Here is a 23,165-nt window from a genome sequence, read left to right on the forward strand (position 1 = left end):
AAATGAAGCTGTCCCTCTGAGACGTAAAGATCCAGAAGAGCTGATTTTCTTTGCAACTTTATGTTGAGGAAAAAGAAAAGAAGTGGTCGACATTAGAGTCAGCAGCCGTGCGTGTGCGCCATGGTAAACAAGTCTCAAGTCTCTGTTTGGCTGACTGGAGCGATGGTTCAAATAAAGGATCAGTCTTGCTCTCCCAGTGAGGTGTGATGTATGGATATCAGACTGCCGGTGACTCATTGCTCTTTGCCGTCAAGCTTTGCAGTAGCAACTTTGACAAGATGGATGAAAGAACTAGGCAGGCGTCTCGCACACATTCCTCAAAGTACAACACTCATCCTTCGTTCTCTGACTTTGTGTTCACATTCTGAACAACCCAGTTGACAGGTCCCAAATTTGAGTGCCACCACAAAGTTTGAACACATTGTCTAGTTGTAGCTGTATTTAGGATTCACAGGTTTGGCAGTGTGCTTTACATCACTGAAATAGTATGCCAATAAAAAAAAGAGACTTGGTTTTATAATTTGAAGTCACAATGTGAAGAATGAATGAATCACTGAAACTGGGACCAACAAAAACATCAACTGGTTCCCCTTGTTTCCAGTCATTGTGCTAAGCTAAGTTAGTATCCAGTAGCTTCAGCGATGAGTAGTGTCAACTCTCTCGTCTCACTTTTGGCAACAAAGAGATTACTCATATTTCAAAAAATGTCAAACTTTGCCTTTGAAAGCCTTACCAAGGAGGCAACCTGAACAGGTTGCACTAACAAACTAAGTTAACTTTCATATGGTATGGTCATGAGCTGGTCAGAGTTTGTGGTCACTCCACCCTATTGGGAGTTGACTTGTTACTACTAATGTCAACACATGGTAATTGCAAAGTATTGACTGTAAAAATCATGGACGTAGTCTCCATGACATTACCCACAGGTTTCTGAAGAACCACTGTGAAGGTCAATGTGGTGGCTCTGGTCACCATCAACTTGCCAGTCCTGCATCCACCACCTCCAGGTTAATCCAAAAATGGGCAAAGAGGTGGAGGCGGGCTAAATGAATCCTAGTTGCTCAAACAAGCCACCTGTGACAGCACCCAGCAGTCAATCAAACTGGCCATGCTCATATTTATGTATAACTTTAAGCCTTAATATCATTTCAACAGATGAGTTTTCTAAAAATTGGGGGGCGATCTTACTGCTTTGCAGCTGATTGGCTTTCCATTCATGTCAGTGGCAGGCGGGGCCAAGGGTTCCCAGTCTCGTCCTTTGTTATAGGTGATGAGGGTTGTTACTTTGCCATCGATCTTCTGATTGGCCAGGAAGACTCCTTTGATACCACGTACCTGGGAAACAAGGTAGATTTACAACAGCCTGGGTTAACGTTAATGAAATATCTGAACTTTTTCTGAACAATGGCCACTGCTGCCACAAATTATTACATGGAAATATTTAGTCTACGCTCACATTGGCCACTATAAACTACTGCTCATACCAGACTGAATAAGCTGTAGAAGTAAAACTCCTTTGTGTACTGAAATGAACAAGAGTAATGTTTATGAATTTAATTATCTCACTTTAATTCAGTAACTGGATCTTCAGAATGTAATTTTCCTAACACAGGCACAGGAGGGGAGGATATGGTGAAAGTAGAATTCTTAACATAAAAGTCCAAACATAAAATAAATAAATGGTACTGTAACTCTACCTTAAACTATACAGCTACATTTAACTGTCAGCAGTGGTTGAAACCAATGTTACTTGAAAGGCTGAAAGGAAACCACTGACACAGAAACTACAGGACTGTAAAAGTTTAATTTGCTGAAATCAATACATACAGCTTGTTTTTTTTCTGCGGCTCTGAGCTTGATAGCTACAGACTCTGAAGTTGAAACATTTAAAAGCAAGACGATGGGGAAGACTGTGCAGACAGACATTTAGACAGAGCCAGGCAGCATGTCAGACATGTCTCCATCCGCAGAGTCCCCCAGCTCCCTTGCTATCTATTATGTAGCACTGGTGTTTATAGAGTGAAACAAGGTAATTGTTTAAATCAAAGTACATAAGCCTGCTTGTATTCTCTCTGGACCTCTGGCTTCTCTCCGCTCTGTCTGCAGTTCTTCATCTCTTCACCTCTGTTCAACATTTCTTCATCACCTTCTCTCCCTGCCTCAAGTCTTTATCCATCTCCTGCATGTTGTTCACCTCTCTATCTCTATCTACAGCATGTGATGAGAGTGCAGCCCCGGAGCGAGGCACGAGAGGGGAGTAGGAAGAAATGAGTTCTGCAGTGAGGCCTTTGCCTCCATGGTCCACCGCCTCTTCTTTTCCCTCCAACACTTCCTCTCTCCTTATTCTTGCTCTACTTTATGGAATGAAAGCACGGTGAGGCTAACACAAGGAGATCAGTCCTTTAACAGTCTTGATGCAGGATTGCTTTCAGTAAAAGAAGACATTCATGACTGAAGGCATTCATTTTATCTCCATTTAGATAGTATAAAAATGTATGCGCAAAGTGGTGTGCTCAGGGCTGTAGTCCATGCAACATTCTGAACTTCTGTTATTTCGTGGCATCTAGCCAGGTGAGGCTGCAGATTGCAACCGAGTGAATACCCCTCGTCCCACTCTCCCTCCATATGCACGTAGGAGAAACTACAAAGGCTGCAAACTCATTAGCCATTGTTTGGTTCATCTGTTCTGGGCTACTGTAGAAACATGGTGGTTCAACATGGAAAAGGACCTGTGGCATCCATAGATTATTAATCGGGGGCATGGGTTGGGTTAGGAAATTGTCATTACAGAAACCCTCATAAACATTTTTTTTTTTACTCTGTTGGGTCTTATTCATGAGTGTAAGATGGAGCATTAGATTTAAAGGATTGGTGTAGAAACCGCTGACATCAAAGTGTATGTTTCAATCCACCATGTGCTCTCATTTGTGACTGAAACAACGAGAGCGAGGATGGTGAGATGAGCTTTCCTTCCAGCCTGTCTGGGCTTACCGTTATGGATGAAGATAAGGAGTCAGATACTAGATTTTGAATGAGTTCAGAGTAGAATCCCTGCTTCACTGCACTAACAGGAGACAGTTAAGGTTGTTCAGAAATCTGATTCAAGATGCTCCCCACAGGAGATTCCTTGCATATCCAACTGGGAGGAGAGCGAGGGAATGACCTAAAACACCCTGGAGGGGATTTTGTATACCATCCAGCCTGGGTAGGTTTCGCTGCCAGCATAACCAGCGCCCTAATAAGCACTGGAAGATGGCTCTGCATGGATGAACTGATGGGTTGATTACCATGATACATTATACACCTCCTGCATACTGCAAGGAATGTACTGCAAATTGCAGAAACTAGCCCTTTCCTTGGCCATCTCGTGTTACAGCTCACTCAAAACCACAGGCCATTAGAAGAAACCCACTGTTTTTGCTGAAGTACTAATACTTAAACAGTTTCATGGCAATGTCACACTGCGTGAAGACAGTGAAGTACTGTAACAGTCTTCTGAAAGATGCCTAACTACCATTTAGTGTGACTAAAGATGAATCAAGAGCCAACAGATGTGTCAAGATGTATCCCAATGTCAGTGTTCAACAAACTGGTTAGCTGACATGCACACACACATACACACTGTAGTTTATTTTGACTGCCACGTACAGCATCCTGCTACTTAGTCCCCAACAAATGCGCTATTTCCCTCCTGCTTGAGTAAGAATAACACCTATTTATTACTTGCTTTACATCTTCAGCAGGAACCAATTGGTTTGTTAATATTATATATTAACAAACACTGCTTCATCCTTCAAGCATAATTAAATGCTTCTTTTTATGATGTGGCTGCATCCACTTGTGGATCCAGTGCTTCACACTGATTGGTTGTTATGGACTGAAGCGTCCTCAGAGGAGATCAACTCAACTGTGTTCATGGGGCAAACTAATTACACCTGTTCCTGCACTTTTAAAACTGAACTTTGTTGAAAAGTACTCCATGGTGCCTATGACCACGGCCTTAAACAATGTCCCCACTCCAACACCCCATCTCACCTCAAGTATGTCGATGAGGACATTCTCCTCTGGCTGCTTAGTGCTGCGAACATTTTCCAGGACAATGGAGTAGTAGACGCCCTGGGGGTCCGACTGGTACAGGTTATATGTGTCTGACTGGTACCACTCCTGGAGGGCAAGGAAGACCTGGTTCTCGTCCGTACTCACTATCTGAACATCCTGGGGGGGGGGGGAGGCAAGAGAAGACAAAATGAATGAATTGAAGAAATGTACGCATATTATAATAAAACAAAAGAGACAATAGAGAGAGCTCAGAGAGTTCAGAGAGATCATTAAAGAGAAAAAATGGTAAAGCCGAAAACAAAACGAAAGCAATGTGATGACAGGTGGAAAATGAAAGAAGGAAAAAGAGAGGAGAGAACAGCAAAAAGCAGCAAAGTCTGATTCACAGAGGTTTGACAGTAACTCAGTGAGAGCCAGAGAACATAACCCGATAAATACAGAGCTACAGAGCCACAGAAACAAACTGGGGGGAGATAAGAGAACTCTTTACCCGCTGAAAAACTGTTTTTGGCAGCTCGGAAAACTTGTTATGTGTTCTTGTCAAAGCTCGTGAGCTTCCAATGCAAATGGCTTCATCACTTATGAAAGACTGTAACGACTGCACAAAGAGCGACTCAGCACTTTCTCTGTGTTAGTGATTACATTAACATAACATTTGAAGATAAAGCCATCAGAGTGCAGGGGAAAGTGCCCAAGAAGGTGTGTCTCTAATCATTGACACTCTGCCATCTTTCTCAGGAAAAAAACACTAGAGCTCAATTACCCTTGGATTTATGGTTGTGGCTCAGAGTAATAACAGTATTGAAATCTGTGGGCTGATCTTCATATTCATAGATGTACTGTTTTCTGAGTCACCGTGCAAGCTGTCCGCATATTGCCAGGAAGGCAAGTAAAAAAAAAAAAGTTGTACACAGGACTCTTCAGTTCAGAACAGTTACAACTAGTTGATCTCTCAGCTCAGTACCCTACAAATGGTTATACCTATGATTAGGGTTACACACGCCTTATGTGAGTGACTATTGCTAAGAATAGGCTACTCAGGTGTACTGAAGGCTTATATGACAAGTCAACTGTTCAACTAGTAACTAATCAACCAACAAGCCAATTAAATCAAACCCTGTCTCCAAACAATCAACAACATTACAAACTAACTGATCCTGTTGTTTCTGTATTCTTGGAGCCAATCTATTAAACAATGCTTTAATACCAAAAGCATGCAAACACTACTCTCCAGTGAAAATGTTCACACCTTCATCTATCCATCCATCCATGTACAAGAACAGCAACATGACTGAAAAAATGTGCACTCTCCCTCCGTTTGATTTGTGTTCTTCCTGATGAACTTCATCTACCATTCCTCAATCTAGTCTCTCCTCTCTGGTCTTTAAATTCATCACTTTGAAAGAATTGGGCAAATTACCAAGGTAGCTACACCATACTAACAGTATGTCCTATGGAACTACAGAGTGTAACTTCAGGTCTGAGCAATGACATCCAAGTCAGACAAGGGTTAAAGCCTGTCAATCAACCAATGTACCTACAGCAAACCCATTACTCTTCAATAACATATTCTCTAATAATTGTGAATCGTCCTTTGTTATGCTAAATGTGACAGGCAGAATTTTCATTATTGTATAACACATTACCATGCAATACTGACGGTGAATGAGGAAATAAATGTGCAGGTGCCGTAATGACAGCATCTTGTCTGAGTTCAAACATGAATATTCCGCCTCATTTACTTTTCCTTGTATCTCCCCCTCTGTCTACCTTTCTCTTCTCTCTTCCTCTATCCTCTTACAGCACTGCGGTGTAGCCCGAGTTTACAGCTGACAGCTCCGCTCAGGCAGCAGTTTGGAGCTTGAGGAATAGTTGGCACTGAGAAGTGTTCAAACTTCAACTCCTGCTGCCTTTAAACATTCAGAGTCAGCCTTCCACCCACCACAGTAGCAAAAACATAATCTTATGCTACAGAGGATGTGTTGAGGTGAGAAAGTAAATAACTGCAGACGAAACTGGCGGAACATGTGTAAAATGAGTACATTTTAATATTATACATGCTGTATTTTCACTGTTTTCATATGATTCGATCAGTTATTTAAAAAAAAAAAAGTCAACACCAAGCCAAACTATGAGTAAGAAGCAAATCATTTTTGTAGATTTGTAGTTTTTTTGTAGAACCTGTACTTCCCAAGTCTGAATTAACCCAGAAAGCCCAGTGGGACCATTCCTCTTTGCATACAGTAAAGGCCAAAAGTCTGGAAGCTTTATTTGACTATTTGAGAAAACACCAAGATTCTTGCAAGTAGGCTTGATAATTTTTGTCAGTGGTGCATCAGAATGACTGAACCTCACAGTCATTCACTCAAGAATAATTGCATGTGTTCGTTTCACATTGTACAGAAGCCTCAGTTGAGCTAGCATAAGCTGGACACATGGGAGACACAATGTTTGTCCAAATGCTACCCATATGACTGTCTTAGGTACACAGGCAATACATTGTTATGTAGCATCACAAATCCTTTTAGAGAGTACGTTAGGTAGACGGATAGGTAAACAATTGGATGACTTCAGAATGCTACTTACTTATTTCCCTGCTGTTGGTTTTAACTATGGCCGCAATCTTTCAAGTGTGTGTAAACCCAACCTTTCTTTACAATAGCTGCATAGTTTTTGCACATTAATCTAACCCGATTTATAATCCTTTTCATGAAATCAACTTATTTTAATACTATTTATAGTTACATTCATTGTTACATCATGTTGTGTCTAGATGGTAAGCCTAGATTTATGAAGTTCTTTTTCTCCATTACGAAAACTTGTGAGATTTGTACCAGTTTTTTCTGCACATGGGAGAACTTTTTTCTAAACATAATTCAAGTTTTGTTCCTTAAACCTAACCAACAATTTCTCCCTCAACCAAATTATGACTGAAAATTGAGTAAGTAAATTTAAAAAATAAAAACTAATCATCAACATTTCATGCAATGTGTGAACAATGGACTTTAAGCTGACACATAGTGTTAATTTCTGAGGAAATGCACAACCAATGCTCCAAATGGATGCAGGATACACAAGGTGTCCATCATGCATGCATGAACCCACTGTTAAAAGCAAATATAAGCAAGTATATCTCTGGCTTTAGTGGTAGAGACCACCATTCTCCATTGGATTCAGATTTCGTACCTGAGCATCAGGGGTTCACAGGAAAATGATGCAGCATGCACTTTTGCAAATTTAACTCACTGATATCAGATTTGCTGTTAAAAGTAGGGATAAGATCTAGTCATGAGACCTAGATGCGATATCTAACTTTATCAGCAGTTGCTGCTCAATATTTGCCTCATACTCAGTACATTTCCTTTCAAATCTTAGATCTGCATGTTCCTATTTTGCCCCATGACACAAGATAAAAATATATTTACTTGCAGGTCTTCCAACCACTCACTTTGATATACCTCTTGTTATTGAAGATTTTGGAAGGAAGTCATGTCCATGAAGGTTTGGTGTAGAAAATTTAAGGGTTGGCCTTTTCATGTGCAAATACACTCCCCAAAACACAGATCAAACAGGAATTCTGCAACTAGGCCCCCCACAGCTTAATGTAAGTCCCATCTGCTTATGTCTTTACCTGTAAAGTGCTTGCTCCTGTGAAGCGCTTGCTCCTAAGTCTACTTTAAATTTACAGATCAAACACAGCAGCCAAGCTACATGTTTGAATATTCTTCTATTCTTCTTCTTCTTCCTCTTCTTTTTAAGTACGTGAATCCTCCTGAACAGGATTATGATGAACAGCAGCTGAAAGAAGATTTTCTACACCCTCAGTGAGTCAGTGTTAACTGGATGGATTTAGCTGAGATGAGAAAAGACGAAGACGATTCAAAGAGGTTACTTTTGTAAGCCATGACATGTAGAATAGTCATGTCACACTGTGTGAATCCAACTAAGGCAGTTTGTCAAACTGATGTTGTGAGGAAACCTCAAAGGGAGCATTCGTTTTCTTTCAGTAACCAAAGTCTGGAAGACTACTCAAATGTTCTGAAGGGCTAAAATCAATATTGAATTTTGGAATTTTGGATCCCAATCCACCTTTAACTGGTTAACAAACTGGTGCCAGAAGCAAAATTATAAAGCCAAAATATAGAATGACAGCAACAAAGAAAGACTGCTGTGCAAAACTCTTGTATGCCTGTATTCTCTAGTCCATTATTGGAGTCAGTGGTATTTAAGCTCAGAGTTTACATTTAACCATAGCTAAAGTAGCAAAATGTAGCATGATAAGGGCAAGGGGAAGACAAATGGTCATCGGAAATGTCTACAACTGGCATGCCAAGTTGTGCTTTTTTGGAAATGCCACCTGGCAAGTCCCTTGTCCTTTACCCCCCGGCTGAAATCTTAACTTGAAATTGCAGGATATCTCTACCAGTGTCCCTCTTATTGGTGCTGCATCACTGAGTGCCCTCTGAAACAAATACCCTCCATCCATCTCTGTCAGGGCCAGCAGGGCTACAGTCACCCCAGAGATAAGGGCCACTGCTAGGAGTGAAATATCAGAAATCCTGGGTCCTAGAAGCAGCACGAGCCACTGGAAGCAATAACAACCCACACTCAGCAATTTTAAACTTCCCTTGACCCAAACTCAGCATGGTGTTAATAACACTAGAAAGGCAAAGACAGAAAACAAAAATAATGAGATGGTGAAGGCTAAAGCTCAATTTACACATGAATGGAAACTGTGCAGAGACACTTCATGCACATCCACAAAAATAAGTACCTTATGTAGGGAAAGACAAACCACAACAATGAGTGAAAATGAGCAGTGTGATTAGTCAGCTGTAAAGTATACACAGTAGCAAAAACCCACACTGCGCTGAGAAAAGCCGGAGAGAATGAAACAAGACACAGGAGCTGCTACAGCAGAACGTGAGGGTGAAGGTGAACCGAGTGAAGCATGAAGTGGAAAGGTGAAACAGATGTTGCAGCATCCTATCGTAGGTTTCAAGCATCTAGTCTTACTGTTTAACATATCGTGTTTTATTGATGACATTATCAAAAGTGCTGAAATGTGAAATGAGATGGCATATATAAAAGTTTTTTTGGGAGACTGGCTATTAATCAACGTACCCTTGTATATCCTAACAGTGTCATCCATCATTGATGTTCAAGGTGATTTATATTGTCTTTCAGTGTTGTCATTTGCCTTGTTGTTATTCCTACTTTGCCTCAAACTACCCCGTTTACATTTGCTTATGATTTCCCAAAGCTTAAGATGGCAGGGAATATGTCTGTCCTGATTTCTTTCAGCTGTGGACCACATGTCAACACAACAAGAACTACTTTGAGGAGAGTGGCAACCATGTCAGAAAATTGAGTGTAGCATATCACTTTTATGTAAGGAGCCTCTCAAACCAGCTCTAAGCTGAGCCAAGGCTGCCCCAGTCCAGTCCAAATTAAGTAATTTTATTGTCCTCTATTGTAACACATATTATACCGGGATTTGCCTCTTAACAAGCCGTGAAGGGGAATCTCAGGAGTTACTGTTATCACAATTAGTGCAACTTGATTAATTTTGCTTGATATGAGATATACCGGACTGGAAAAAACAATACCCATAACAATAATGCCAATAGAAATGTTTTCACTGAACATAATGTGGGGTTTTGTTGAATTGTCTATTACATTCTCTATAATGATAGGGTTGATTTTTCTACCATTGCTTGGCATGGTTGTAGGGATGGCAATGTTAGCCTTTAAATAAGTTGCTTGGTTCACCAAGGCTTTAATATCTTAGTTATTAGTTATTAGATTGGTACACATAAACTTTTGAAGGGATTCATGTGGATGAATCCAAATGACTTCGCCTGACCTTTCATTTTGCCCCATCATGAAGTTTGTGTTTGTGGTTTGTAATAAATACCTAAACAATCACTGGCTAGATTGTCGTGACATGTGGTACAGGTGTTAATGTTCCCAACAGGATGAATTTTAATAACTTTAGATAAGTTTTAATATGAGTGACATCATTGGGTCAAATTTTCAATTTGTCAGATACTATCCAATCCAGTGCTTCCTGGCCAAACTGCTGCAAAACTATTAGCCTTAGTTCTGCTTTGTGTTTAGTGCTAATTTGCAAGCAAGCATGGAAAAACAAGAGGGTGAACAAGGTGAATATAATGTGCACTTAACATCAGCATCTTAGTACTGTCATTGCAACCATGCTAGCATGCAGACGTTACTATTTAGCTCAAAGCACTGCTGTGCCAGAGCTGCTAATATAGTTCTTTAGATGCTAACCTTATGTAAATGTGGTTTTACTGTAGGTTTTACTGTAGGTTTTTTTTATCTGATGTTGAGAGAAACTTATTTTTGCCAACCAGTACTAGGTGTCACCACCGTAATCGCAGGTCCAGATCCCTTTTATTCCCAGGCAGATATAAAACTGTAAACTTCATCCTGCCATTCCACCATATAAACCCCTTTCTAAATCTGAAACCTGTAGCTGCCCTGTAGCCTGAGCTTTAACTCCACTTCATTTCTCCACACTGGATTTATCATCAGGTACCTTATATCTAAAAGACTCATGTCTTTTAAAGACCCATGTCTCTGAGATTTCAGGAAGACTGGAAGATTTCAGAATCCAGCCGGCAGTCCATTAATTCTGTTCCACTTCCCTTTTAAAGTTTGGGTGTTGAACTGTTGAATGACTTCTTCTCTTCACTGGTCATCCCAATTAAGGCACATCTGTGTATGGTTCAGGACCACCACCAGACTTGTCACACCCCAGTAGGACTAACAATGAACTATAAAATCAGTGTCCAGTAGGCTGGAAGTTACAAGGACAGAGACTCCAAGCTTCCCCTCCAATCATGTATTTGCTTGGGCATACATAGTGCTCTGCATCCCACCTAATTCTAATGTACATCAGTTTAAGAAAGACCCTAGTACGTAATTCCTCATACTTCCGTTGAAAGCCCACATCCCGTCATTACAGGTTTTCTTTTAAATAGATTAAACTGCTTCATTGCCTTCATCTTCTGGCAACATTACTGACACTTGGTACAGAGTGGTGTGAGAAGTGTCTTGCTCATTTCATTAAAAAAATGGACAACATCTGATGCCAGATTCCCCCGGCAGTCAGCTGTGACATAATAGCCTCTTCACTGTGCTCACCCTCTTTCAGCAGCGTTGAGCTCATTTCCTTTCACACTCTAACAGATCCCATTAATCATTTAAATCCTCATCATGCCCCTCGGACATTATTCACACTGAATTTTGTAAAGAGGTCTTTGATACAGTCGGCCCACACGTTTTACCTTTCTGAAAGCCTTCACTGGCGTCTGGCTCAATTCAGCTTCCTTTAATATACCATACTGATGGTAGGATCAATCCTCTTGGTAATTACAGGCATGTATCCAAATTGCCTTCTTGTTTAAGCTGTCATGGAACACTTTAAAGGTGTCAGTGGTCACGAACTGATTGTGATTGTTGATCCAATATAGTGTTTTGGACAAATAAATCTTTTATATCAGTTCCTTTTCTAATTTGGTAGATGCTCTGACTTGACCTGCACAGGCTTTCGCTCTCAACAGCCATAGATTGTTTAATACAGCTGCTAACTTATGCTTAATGCTTAATTCAACTCAACTTGCATGTTTGTTGTACCCCCTTCTGTGCATGGAGTACTCAACACTTCTTGTGCAAACTGAACTTTTTGCATGTATGCCAAAGAATATCAAAAACCACTTATGGGCTTTTGGGCTTTCCACACTTCTTCCTGTCCCAGACAGACAGTATACTCTGTGCTGAGTAGCCTATGGATTTCATTATTGGCGGCATACAGAGGTTGGCGAGACTCACTGCTGCAGTGTGGTGGATGGTATCGGGTGTGTTGGTGTAAGCAATTCTTTTGCTTATTTTGACAAAATAATTTGAACTCCAGGTCCCTTACTGTCTTTCAACCACATTCAGATATCCTTGTCATCAAATTAGCTGAGTCATTCATATGTTTGCTGCTGAAGAATGCGAGATGTGACTCAGAAAAAAGCTGTGTAGTGTCAAGTCAAGCCAATTTTTATTATATAAACCACAATCCCAAATTTGCTTCAAAGGGCTTTAAATCTACAACAATGTGATACCTGCCAACCATAAACACTACGTTTGATAAGCAAAACCAGATGGTGGCCTTTTCAAACTGTTTCCTCGGAAGTCAACTCACACCATGTAGCCTCCCCTTATGTGAAGCACTGTCTCAAACAGACCCTGACAGAAACAGTGGTCGCGATATGTTTGCCATGATAGAGGGTGCAAAGTTGATACCAATTGAAAACACCAGGTACGTGTGATCAATCAGCATCTGTGTGTGCTACCTGTTGTGGATAATTCTATTCATCAATGGTCAGTTCAGTCAGGGGAAAGAAAGTGCACAGGAGTCCAAGACATTACTCTCAAAGGGTTATTGAAGTTTGGCCAAGGAGAATGGGCGATTCATCAATACGCTTGTCATGACAAGATGCTGCTTCGATTCTGAAGAAGAACTACTCTGTGTCTATAAATGATCCTAGTCAATGCATCTACCTCATAAGGCATTTGTCAATTGTTCATTAGTCTGCAAACAAGGAATTACGTTCACAGTGCCCTTCAGTCAATCGAAGATTTGAACTTGCTGACACTGTTCTGATAAAACTGAGGTGCCTCTCTCTTGCAAGAGATACCACTGAAGTGCCATTGAGCAATATATTCTAGCTGGTCTACAAGAGCTGACTGTAAAAGAAAGTGTTAAAAAAGACAGCAGTGATTACACTCCCCGGAGAAGCAGAGTACAAAGGGACAATTATTACCTATGATTTCACAGCCCAGAAAGCTGTATGCATGTGTCTGTGCATTTATGCGTGTGTGTGTGTGTGTGTGTGTGGTTAATCCATAACTCGGGTCAGGTCTCACAGGACAAAGCCAAACTGCTTTCTCTGATGGCCTTTGCATTTTTCATCCTCCAGCCTTTCAATTATTCACAGTGGAAAAACATGGGCACTCGAAACACTCTTTCTCTCTCTCTCTCTCTCTCTCTCTCTCTCTGTCTCTCTCACACACACACACACACACACACACACACACACACACACACGTTCCCCTCCTCTCCTCCCCTCCGTCTCTCACTCCATCCTTCTTTTCCTTCTCTATTTCTCTCCCTTGTCCCCCCTCTGTGTCGCTCGACCTAAAAGCTTTGCAACGTGTGACCTATCTGCTCACCCAAGTAAGAGGACACATGTAGAGAGAGAGGGAGACAAGGGGCGAGAGAGAGAGCAACTAGGGCATACTTTAACTAAACACACACACACACACACATGCTCGTAAACAAACAGATTCATCCATCGTCTTCCTGCCACCTAATCAAATAGATCCCTATCGTCGATTGTTATGGAGAGCAAGAAGATGTGTGTGTGTGTGTATGTGTGTGTGTGTGTGGGTGTGTGTGTGTGTGTGTGTGAGAGAGTAATTCAATCCCTTTCACCTTCCTTGAGGATCACTCAGTACTGTAGCTGAAGTAGTCAAGCAATTTAGGCATAAGATCTCTCTAAGTGGTGGTCTGGAGTCGAACAAGAGTAATTCTATACATTTCCTGGGGAGTGTGTGTGTGTGTGTGTGTGCGTGTGTGTGCATGTGTGTGTCGGTACAAAACACACGCCGCAAAGTCCTCTCTGGCAGAGTGTCAATGGCAGTGATTGTCTTAAAGGTTCTCTTTTCTTAGTTTAAGGTTGAAAAATACATGAGACGTCTCCCCGGGCTCTGCATTCAATCAGCACTGTTCAATAGCACTCAGGCTGGCGACGCGCTCAAACGGCCCCCTGTGCCACCGACGCTGACAGCAAAGGTTCCTTGTCTTGTGTCGGAGTGCAGCTCATTTATCGTCTTTGCCTATGTCATTGACACGGGATGCGACCGGATCAATGCTTAGTGCTGAATATTTTATGGGAGCTATCGTGTATCAGGCGAGGAACCAGGACTGATTTGGGTACAGGTACTGTACCAACATCTGATACCAACAGAGAAGTGGAACATGGTGGTACGAGGGTTGTAATGTTGCAGGTTTGAATCCCCAGAGTGCAGGAAAGGGCATTTCAGTCTGTACTGGCTTATTGGAGAACGGAGAAAGCAAAGTTGGCAAAGTTGAGATGCGCACAGAAGTCTTTGTAAATGTTCTGTTGCTGAAACAGCTTCGTTAAGCACAGCATATTAGTTCCCTCAGACGATGAGTAACAGATTTCTAAACTGCTTTGAAAACACTTACAAATGAAACTGGTGGTGTGAACAGCCCTTTAGTTACCTAAACTAATTTTGGCCTGACAGAAATCTACTGTGACACAGCGTATCAATCTAGTACAAGGGAGTCATTTTGGATCATGGGCCACATATACCACAACTGATCTCAACTGGACCAGTAAAACCATTGCAGTAGACAAAGTAGACAAATCAGGAAGAAGTTTCTTTTCTTGCAACACTTCATCATGACACCACATCTATGGCTCCTACTAAGTTACTCTTGAGATTTCTTACAAGACTTTGTTGAAAACTTGATTCCGATGGAATTACAGCATGTGGTCTGTTATTTTTGCATAGCAGACCACTGATATGCATGCAGTTCTGTTCATAGACTCTGGAAGAGCAGTAAAATAATGTTTAAATTGATATAGTTGATTGATTGATTTAATATGTAGCAGTGTAATAAGATGAATAATGTACACAGAGGGGGTATTGTTGTAACAATAAACCCTTTCAGGCTGACTGAAGTCCTGCATCACATATTTTGCAACAGTGACTGGCTTGCTGTACATTATCTGTTCAATCAGTTCTGTTATATGGCAGTAATGGCACAGCGGTGAATATTTTCATACTTTAGCAGCTGATAAGTGGTGTTTTCTTCAAATATCCATCTAATAACATCTTTAATCTTCTAACATCTTCTGTGACATCTTCAAGTATCATTGTTGTCATGCCTTACCTTTGGCAGGGAGTATTTGGGAAACCTCATCTGGACAAACTCATTACGCCGATAGGACACGTAGTGCTTGGTGCGATTCCCTGTGGTCACCTGGGAAATGGACCAAAAACAAAATAAAGTCTCAACATGGTATTTTCTTATTCACAATCCAAAGTTAAAATTCTTTTTTTTTAATTCTGGTGCATTCTTGTGTCTTATATCTACTTTTTATAGATTACTCTGAATGTTTCAAACACACAGGGAGGGAAGAGGAGAGGTGATACGAACCAAACATACATTAGGAGTAAGGTAGAGGTCAGACTGAAGAACAAAACAGGATGTGCGCAACCTTGTTTAACTTGCGGACTGTTTAAGTCTGTAGAGTTAGGGCATAATTCTGACTGAATGCTTTTATTTTGGAAAATAAAATAAGAATATTTAAATCATTTCTCCACAGGACAAAATTAAAAAACAGATTGAGGTAGTCAACATCCACCATTGTGCAGTCGCTGAGTTAGTGCAGGGCAGAGTTCACCATCTGCTGTTACTGACTCACACCGTGCTGAAAGGTATAAAAAACAAAAAAAACAAAAAAAATAAAATAAATAAACTCCCCCACACTGCACAGACCTTGGCATCCACCTCACAGAGTGGGACCTGTGGGTAAAAGGCTGAATCATGCTGCGCCCCCTGAAAGCTCACAGGGTACTGAACCCAGAATACTCAACATCCGATGCTACGTTTCAGCAGAGGAAGCTCAGTGAGAGAGACCGGTGACTGGCAGCGACTTAAACAGGACTTGAACGTGTCATATTCCAAGTGACGGGCTCAGGCGCCTGCAGAACATTTTCTGAAACGCAGTCCCTGTCACCGCTTGGCTTTTTTTTTTTGTAAGGCGAGCAGCGCTTAAACCTTTAGAGCTGCTGCTTTCAAAATCTGATGGAGAACTTTGTATTCAGCGCTTCTATTTTGGGCTTTGTGGGAAGAGCTTTTGTTTTCTCTCTCTCTCTGTCTCTCGGATATCTGAGCCTCTATCATCGGTGTTCAGACTGAGCTGTGATTACATCCATCGTCTGTGATTGAAAGGAGTGGACTTCCACAGCTTTTTTTAAAATGCTGAACAGTGATGAAAAAGTGATAAAACAATGAAAGCCATTTTTATAAGTAAGAGCCCCTTACTTATATTGACCGTGTTTTCAAAAGGAATCACTTTCTAAGGAACGGCTGGTGAAGTGAAAGGAGATGATGTGTGTGCAGAGGTGAATGTGTCAATGCCAACGCTCACACTGTGTGCTTACCTCTGACTCTGCATATTTCTGTACTGCACCCCAAGGATCTGGCTACACCACTGGTGAGTGTGTGTATAAATGTCTGTGTATACATTCGCTGTCAAGGGTGAGGGTTTGGTTTCAGAACTGAAGGTTGAAATCGAAGGTTTTCAAACCTCCACCACCACCCCCAGAAAATATATGCATATTTCCTGCTTATTGCTGCTATTTATATATTCATATCAGGCAAGTGCTTACCACATATTGGGATTTCTAAATTAATCAATTCAAAGTTGACTCCCTATCTCTTGCCCTTACCAGAGTAGCAAGCCAGGATTGATGACCAACTGACCTTGCTTAAGTTGTTTGCACTTCTTAGTACTTCACAACATAAGGAAAATCAGGTCATACCTAACTCAACATGCTACCCAACTCCTGAAACAGAGGTTATCGCGCAACTTGGTTACTGTAACAGACTCCAGAGGGGCCTCCTGCACAGTGAAACCCTAACAGATGATCAAGAATGTGGCGGCTTGCCTGGTCTTCAATCAATCCAAATGGACGATTAGACAACAAGGACCTTTCTGGTCTTCTGAAAACTCAAGACACTCTAACACTACATATCCTGTTCACTTATTCACCCATACGTTAACTGATGGCATTGGCTGCCATGCAAGGTGCCAGCTGTTCAATTTTTGGAAGCTAACAATTCGTACGCATTCCCACACCTTCGGGAGGACTTGGGGTTCAGTATCTTGCCCAAGAACACTTCAACATGCAGACTGGAGGAGCAAATCGAGCCATCAAACTGACGATCATCTAATTAATGGATGACCCACTCTACCTCCTGAGCCACAGCCCGAGGAGATATCCAGTTGTTGGTAGTGCTAGGAGATGAGCTACTCTCTGAAGAGCTGGGTCTTCAGGAGTTTTTTTAAAGGTACCCTGTTGCTTATCGCGGTCCACTGGCTACCTGTAGCAGAGCGCATTTAATTCAAATCCCCAATGCTTGCCTACAATAGTAGGTTCTGCACCCACCTACTTAAATGCCCTTATGCAGGCATATGCTACCTCCAAACGGCTGCGCTCTGCCAGAACAGTGTCTGGCTCCACTATGGTCAGGGCAATCCAAACTCTTCTCATCTGTCCTATCAGTTTCAACCAGATCAGGGGTGTCCCTCTTTATCTTCAAAAACCCTCAAAGACCTCCTCTTCAACATTACCAACAACCGGACATGCAGAATCTTCCTCTACAGCTGTCGCTTGATTCTATGCGAGTAGTACTTCATGCTACACTAACATGTCCTACTCGTACTGTACCTCGATTGTTTCCCATTTTTTACTCGTCTGTTTCCAGTGTTCCTCAAGTGATGTCACTGAAGTCAGCATCAGCCGGGGGTGAAGACTACAAGTTTGAAAATCTGCACAATCCTCGAGATTTTGCCCCGCACATCCCTCAGTGGAAATGTGGAAAACACTTTCCCTACATCTGATATCAGTTTGTTAATAATACTGGGAGCACTGGGAGGATAATCCCTGGAGGATAATGGACCAGTCCATTGTTGCCTAATGAGGATTTAATTCGTCCCATACTATAAGCACATGCATAAACATATAGACACACACACACCCAGAAGATATGACTGTTCTATCCCACTATAGGGATTCTGCCCTGCTACACCAGCTCATGTATATCCCGCTGTTATCGCATGCAAATGGGATTCAGCTCTCGGCCTTCTCTGAGCGTTCGGTACTGTACAGCATGGCAAGTCAATTATAGACAAGGCAAGATTAATTCTGCACAATGTCCCAAATAGCAATTCTTTTCCATTTCAAGTTGACAGTACTGCATGTTATCTGTGCGGCGGAGTTTATCAGTAAAGAAGACCGCAGCCTTGGTCGCGTGTGTGTGTGTGTGCAAACGCGTTTACAACTGAATAGATACACTGACAGATACAACATATGCAGAAAAATTGCTGAATGGTAGGAAATGGGATTGAGAACGACAAACTTAAAGGTACACTACAGTATTACTATTCATTCTGAGACATTAGTGTAATTAACAAATGAGAGCACTGCTGAGGAGATTTGGGGAATTGCTGTTTTCTACTTGACTCTTTGCTCAATGAAACAAGAATTAGTTGCTTATTTTAACACTTAAAGTGACGTAAAGTTACAGTTTTCCAGACCAGCGACTTCTTGTGGTCTCAGGACTAAAAAGTTTAAGGGAGGAGGTCAGATTGGATGGTTGAGTGTACAAAGCAGTTTTGTAGACAAGACCGCCTAAACCAAGACCAAGATCAGAGTGTACTCAGACCAATCCAAAAGTCAACTTCTCACATCTCAAGACAATGTGCCTGAAGTCACTAACTTTTAAGATTGAGAATCTTGCAATAACTAAAGACTACAGCTTGATTCATTTTGAGATTATTTCCCATCCTGCACCTGTTCGATATTTACAAGAACATTGGAGCAGAAACAAAAGCAGCTTTTGTCCACAGCTGTCCTTGTGTGTGCATTTCAAGGGCTGGAGCGACTTCTGTCCACATTTTTCCCCCTTCTTCACTAGCTTGCAGCACCGTCCAGTCAGAAGTCCAACAGAACTGAGACTTCAGTCGCCTCCATGTTTTCTACTTCACTGTGTAGCCAGTCTCTTGCTCCGAAAGACAGAGACGGAGTCTGAGTCAAGATCAGGACCAGACACTATACACATAAGTAATATGTATTGTATTTTTTTCATTGTGCAATAAGGTAGTTCAAAGACAAAGACAAACAACAGAAACAAAGAGGAATTCAAGCCAGCGGGTACGCAGGAAACAAAGGATCAGGAATGTCAACCCCCTCCCACCCAAAAAAAAACTGTGTTTGCAGATGGATGTGTCTGTGTGTATGCTAATATTTGCATATCTGAAAAGTGTGAAGAGATTTCTGAAGAGTTTTGGTACAGGAGCAGATTGCTAACATGCTTCCTTTCTAAGAGTTTGATGTGGTCCTGCCTCGGCAAGAGTTACATCGCAGGATTTACACACTGCTGTGTTTCTTCTCTTTTGTTTTGCAGATAAACTCTATGTGGTTCAGGGAGACAGATTTTATTACAAAAGATTTAGCTGACATCTCCAAGAGAGACCCGGCTTCTCCTCGGTTTCCCGCATTTCACTTTCTTGGAGTGTGCGTTCGCAGGGGGGCGGCGGGAGAGAGGTGACAGCCGTTAACGGGAACAAGGGTTTCAAATTAGAAATAAGTCAAGTGGTTGTTGCATTTGATGCAGGGAGTTTCACATCCAATCACAGTAATGATGTTAACAAATAAATCAGACAAAGCACAGGCGTTTTTACATTTGATACCCCTGCAGAGTTCTCTGTCTGAGACGGACACAAGGCAGAGCAGAAATGCAATGTTCTGACCAAGACTGAACTCGAGTACTGTGACGCTGGCACAAACATGACTTTGGGACCAACACATGAAAAGTATTTATATAAAGGATAAAGGATTATACAAATTGAGGCATTCCCTCAGTGGGGCTTTTTTTTTCTTTTCTTTTTTTTAGCACCTTTCAGCACTTTGTTTTGGTTATACTGTCTGTAAATGGTTCTTTCTTAGCAGCGACAGGCAGCTGTTTTCAGTGAACTTGTGGTGCAGACCAAAGCAGAGTTGAAATGAAAGTATGTTATTCAGGTATCCTGACAAACAACTCCAAATAACGTTGCTCTGTCTACTAAATGTGTACATAGGCAACTGTTCGCTGACACGTTAGCTATATCCAATTCTGAAGTTCGTTTCTCTTAAGTGGTTCTAAAAAATCAGTCTTTGCAGGTTTAACAGACCATTTGAAAGAGACAAGTAACAAAGAAACAGTCAACAGAAGCTGAGATATATTGACTTTTAGTCCCTAATAAGGATAATTTGATAGTATTTGTCAGATCCTAACTGCCTGGTAAATGCCCATGTCTTTTAAACTCCACACCTCAAGCTTGTATAACAGCTTTTTTTTTGTATCACTAACAGCTGTTTTTACAGGCCTAGTAGCACTCCCTATGACAAGTGTGAAGGAAATCTGATGAGAGGCAGTTCAGTTGGAGGTTAAAGAAGTTCTCCAGAGGCCTTGAAGACTTACACAGCATTTTTTATTGACGCTCGATCGATGAGAATAGAGATCAGAATGACTTTTTAGACTGGATTCTGAAGGTTGTCTCCTGACAGAAGATATTTAACTCAAACACAAACACAAAATATCTACTATTATCCAAACAAGGTCATAAGTTACCCAGATAAATATTGTGATTGGATATTTGTTCAAAACAAGAAACTCTGCTTAACTATTCTATCAAAATTTACTTTGGATGACCCTCATGGTTATGTGAAACACATTCTAAGAGGAAGACCAGTCTAAAGTGTCTAAAATAAAACTAATCTTGACCTTGTGTTGCCTAGGAAACACACTGCAGAGTTCAGCCAAACAGAAAAATAGTGGACAGAGAGTTTAACTCAGCTGCCTTTGCAGCAAAACAACTGAACACCCATGATGGTCAGAAAAATGCTGCAAACTTGAGAAATCTCCCACAAACATGTTTACACCTTCTCAAATTCTCCTTAGAGATGCACAAAATACTGTTCTATGAATTGCAAACTGAGAAACTCATCTTGTGCACTCACGTTTTTGCTGCAAACATGGTGCAAAACACATTTAAACGCTCAGACAATGTGAAGTCATCCACGATATTTACACATCCACAAATCAGTATGTGAATTCATACAGGTCAGTAACAACAACTGTCTTGAATCTGCAGGTATCTTTTCTCACTTCAGCTCCTTCAACAACAGCTGTCAGACTCTTTGACACCAGCATGACTTCATGACTTTCTTCTGACATCTTCATCGTATTGTATCGTATCGTATCTTATTTTACCTTATCTTACAGAAAGTAAGGACATTATTTACTCAATAAAAAAGTTTCTGAATAGTAAAAGAAAACCTGTGTCAATGTGACTGAAACCTCCCATTTTTATTTCATTAAAAGTTGCGTTGTTTACCTTGACAAATATGTAGTCGTCCTGCACCAGCAGCGAGTTGTGGTCGATCTTGCCGAGGAACTGAGCCGTCACCATTTTGTCCGAACAGTTCTGGATGAGACAGGTAACATACAGGTAACCTGCAGGGACAGGAAACAATGATTATGTTTGGTAACATGTAAAAAAAAAAAGGGGACCAGACTCTGCTGTAGCTAGTGTATGCTCAGCTAGGAAAAAGACAGAGAAAATAAGAGGAACTTAATTTCAGTTTAAAAAAAAGTAGATGAACCATAAAACAAGTCTTATAGACAGAGAAGAGGAAGAGGCAGAGGACACGGGAGAAAAAATGTGCGAGGAAACGAGGAGAACAGAAAAATTGAGACATCATTTTCCAAACTCTATAAGATATGACAGCTTCCCCATAGACATACAGCCATTCTAGCATCCAAATGGCCGGGAGGGATTATCCTCACAGAGACACACAGAGAGGTTAGCGCCTGTTGCAGAGCTTAACCGGTATTGAATTTCAACCAGCAGCTGCATCAGCAACATTGCCTGGTGAAATTCAGCCGTTATTCTCCTCCCAGAGGTGACAAGTAGGCAATAGAGAATGTTCACACACACACACACATTCGCAAGTGTGCACCCAATTCATGTGAGGTTGTTCGTTCAGAAGCGAGTTGCCGCAGCAGACTGCAAAAACACACGTTTCTGATACTTCTTTTGACCGGCGATCGGAAACTTAAGTTGTTCACCCCCGACTTTAACCACGAAGGCCCCACACATGAACAGATACAACTTAAAACCTTTACCAAGCCTTTAGTGGATGGGACGTTCACCAAATTGGCTTTGATATGAATCTTTTAAGATGTTACTGTAAGTACATGCAGATGTGGACGTGGTTTTGAAAAATGTCATCCGACACAGAACTGCAAACCACATACAGATTTAAACCTCTTGGGGGCATGAATGTGCTCAGCAACTTTCATGGAAATCTGATTATTAGATTATGAGATATCATGTGTGAGGCTGACATTTAAGCCCACGGGCAGGTGGTGCTAGGAAAGCTAATGGAGTGAGAAAAATGAAAAGGGTTTATCCTATCCTTAAGGGAGGATAAATGTGTATTATGAAAGGGGAAATTTTGGCCTGATGAATGACTAAAAAGCTGGTCAGAATAACCAAAACCTTTCAAAAGGTTTAAATGTAAACTCTCACTCCCTTGAAACACAGATTTGAAAGCCAAAGGAAAGAACAGGGAGAGGGTGTTTTTGTGTTTTTAATTTCAACTTCAGAATGAGAAGAATCTTCAGCTGAAAAAATACTATAAATTCTCACAGGGTCAGGGTTAGCATGAAAAAAAGGAGGTATTGGAAACACAACAGGTCACATGGTAAATTCAGAATTCCATGTGGGGGCTATGCTCTGTCATAATCAACACACTGTTGCCGCAACAGATTAATTTGCAAGCTCTTTTCTATCACTTCCATTTTGCCATTTTGTCCCCCAATCGTAGCCAAGCTACTGTCAAAAAATGCCAGATTTTGAACATTGAAATAGGCTAATGCTATGCTAATGCTATGCACTGAAAAAGGCTAATGTTATGCTAAAGTTTACTTGCTAGTTAACACAAAGTAGAGTTTAGGTTGATGGGGATGTCTTTAGTGTTATAGGTGTAAGGCTATATCACTTTCTCTGGATTAGATAAGGTTATACATAAATCATAGTAGTGGACAAATGTTGACTTGATGATGGCGCTGGTCAGTAGACCAGTCCAGCTATGGCTAGTTAGCCTATAAGTGACGTAAAAGTCTTCCATAAAAGTGTAATGTTCAAATATTGAACAAATGTTAC

At 41.2% G+C, this 23,165-nt stretch overlaps 1 protein-coding gene across 3 annotated transcripts in view; it reads right to left on the minus strand.

Moving 5' to 3' along the window:
* sorcs2 (sortilin-related VPS10 domain containing receptor 2) overlaps positions 1-23,165 on the minus strand; it is a 326,326-nt gene that overhangs the window by 26,176 nt on the left and 276,985 nt on the right. For all 3 annotated transcript variants that reach the window (XM_027288043.1, XM_019270716.2, XM_019270713.2), the window contains exons 7-10: positions 21,333-21,451; positions 15,056-15,145; positions 4,036-4,215; positions 1,189-1,335 (exon numbers count right to left, since the gene is read on the minus strand). In XM_027288043.1, the coding sequence (XP_027143844.1) occupies positions 1,189-1,335; positions 4,036-4,215; positions 15,056-15,145; positions 21,333-21,451 (536 nt within the window). The remainder of the gene's footprint in view (positions 1-1,188; positions 1,336-4,035; positions 4,216-15,055; positions 15,146-21,332; positions 21,452-23,165) is intronic.

The sequence above is a fragment of the Larimichthys crocea genome, chromosome XIV (genome assembly GCF_000972845.2).
Source record: "Larimichthys crocea isolate SSNF chromosome XIV, L_crocea_2.0, whole genome shotgun sequence".
Lineage (NCBI taxonomy): Eukaryota > Metazoa > Chordata > Actinopteri > Sciaenidae > Larimichthys > Larimichthys crocea.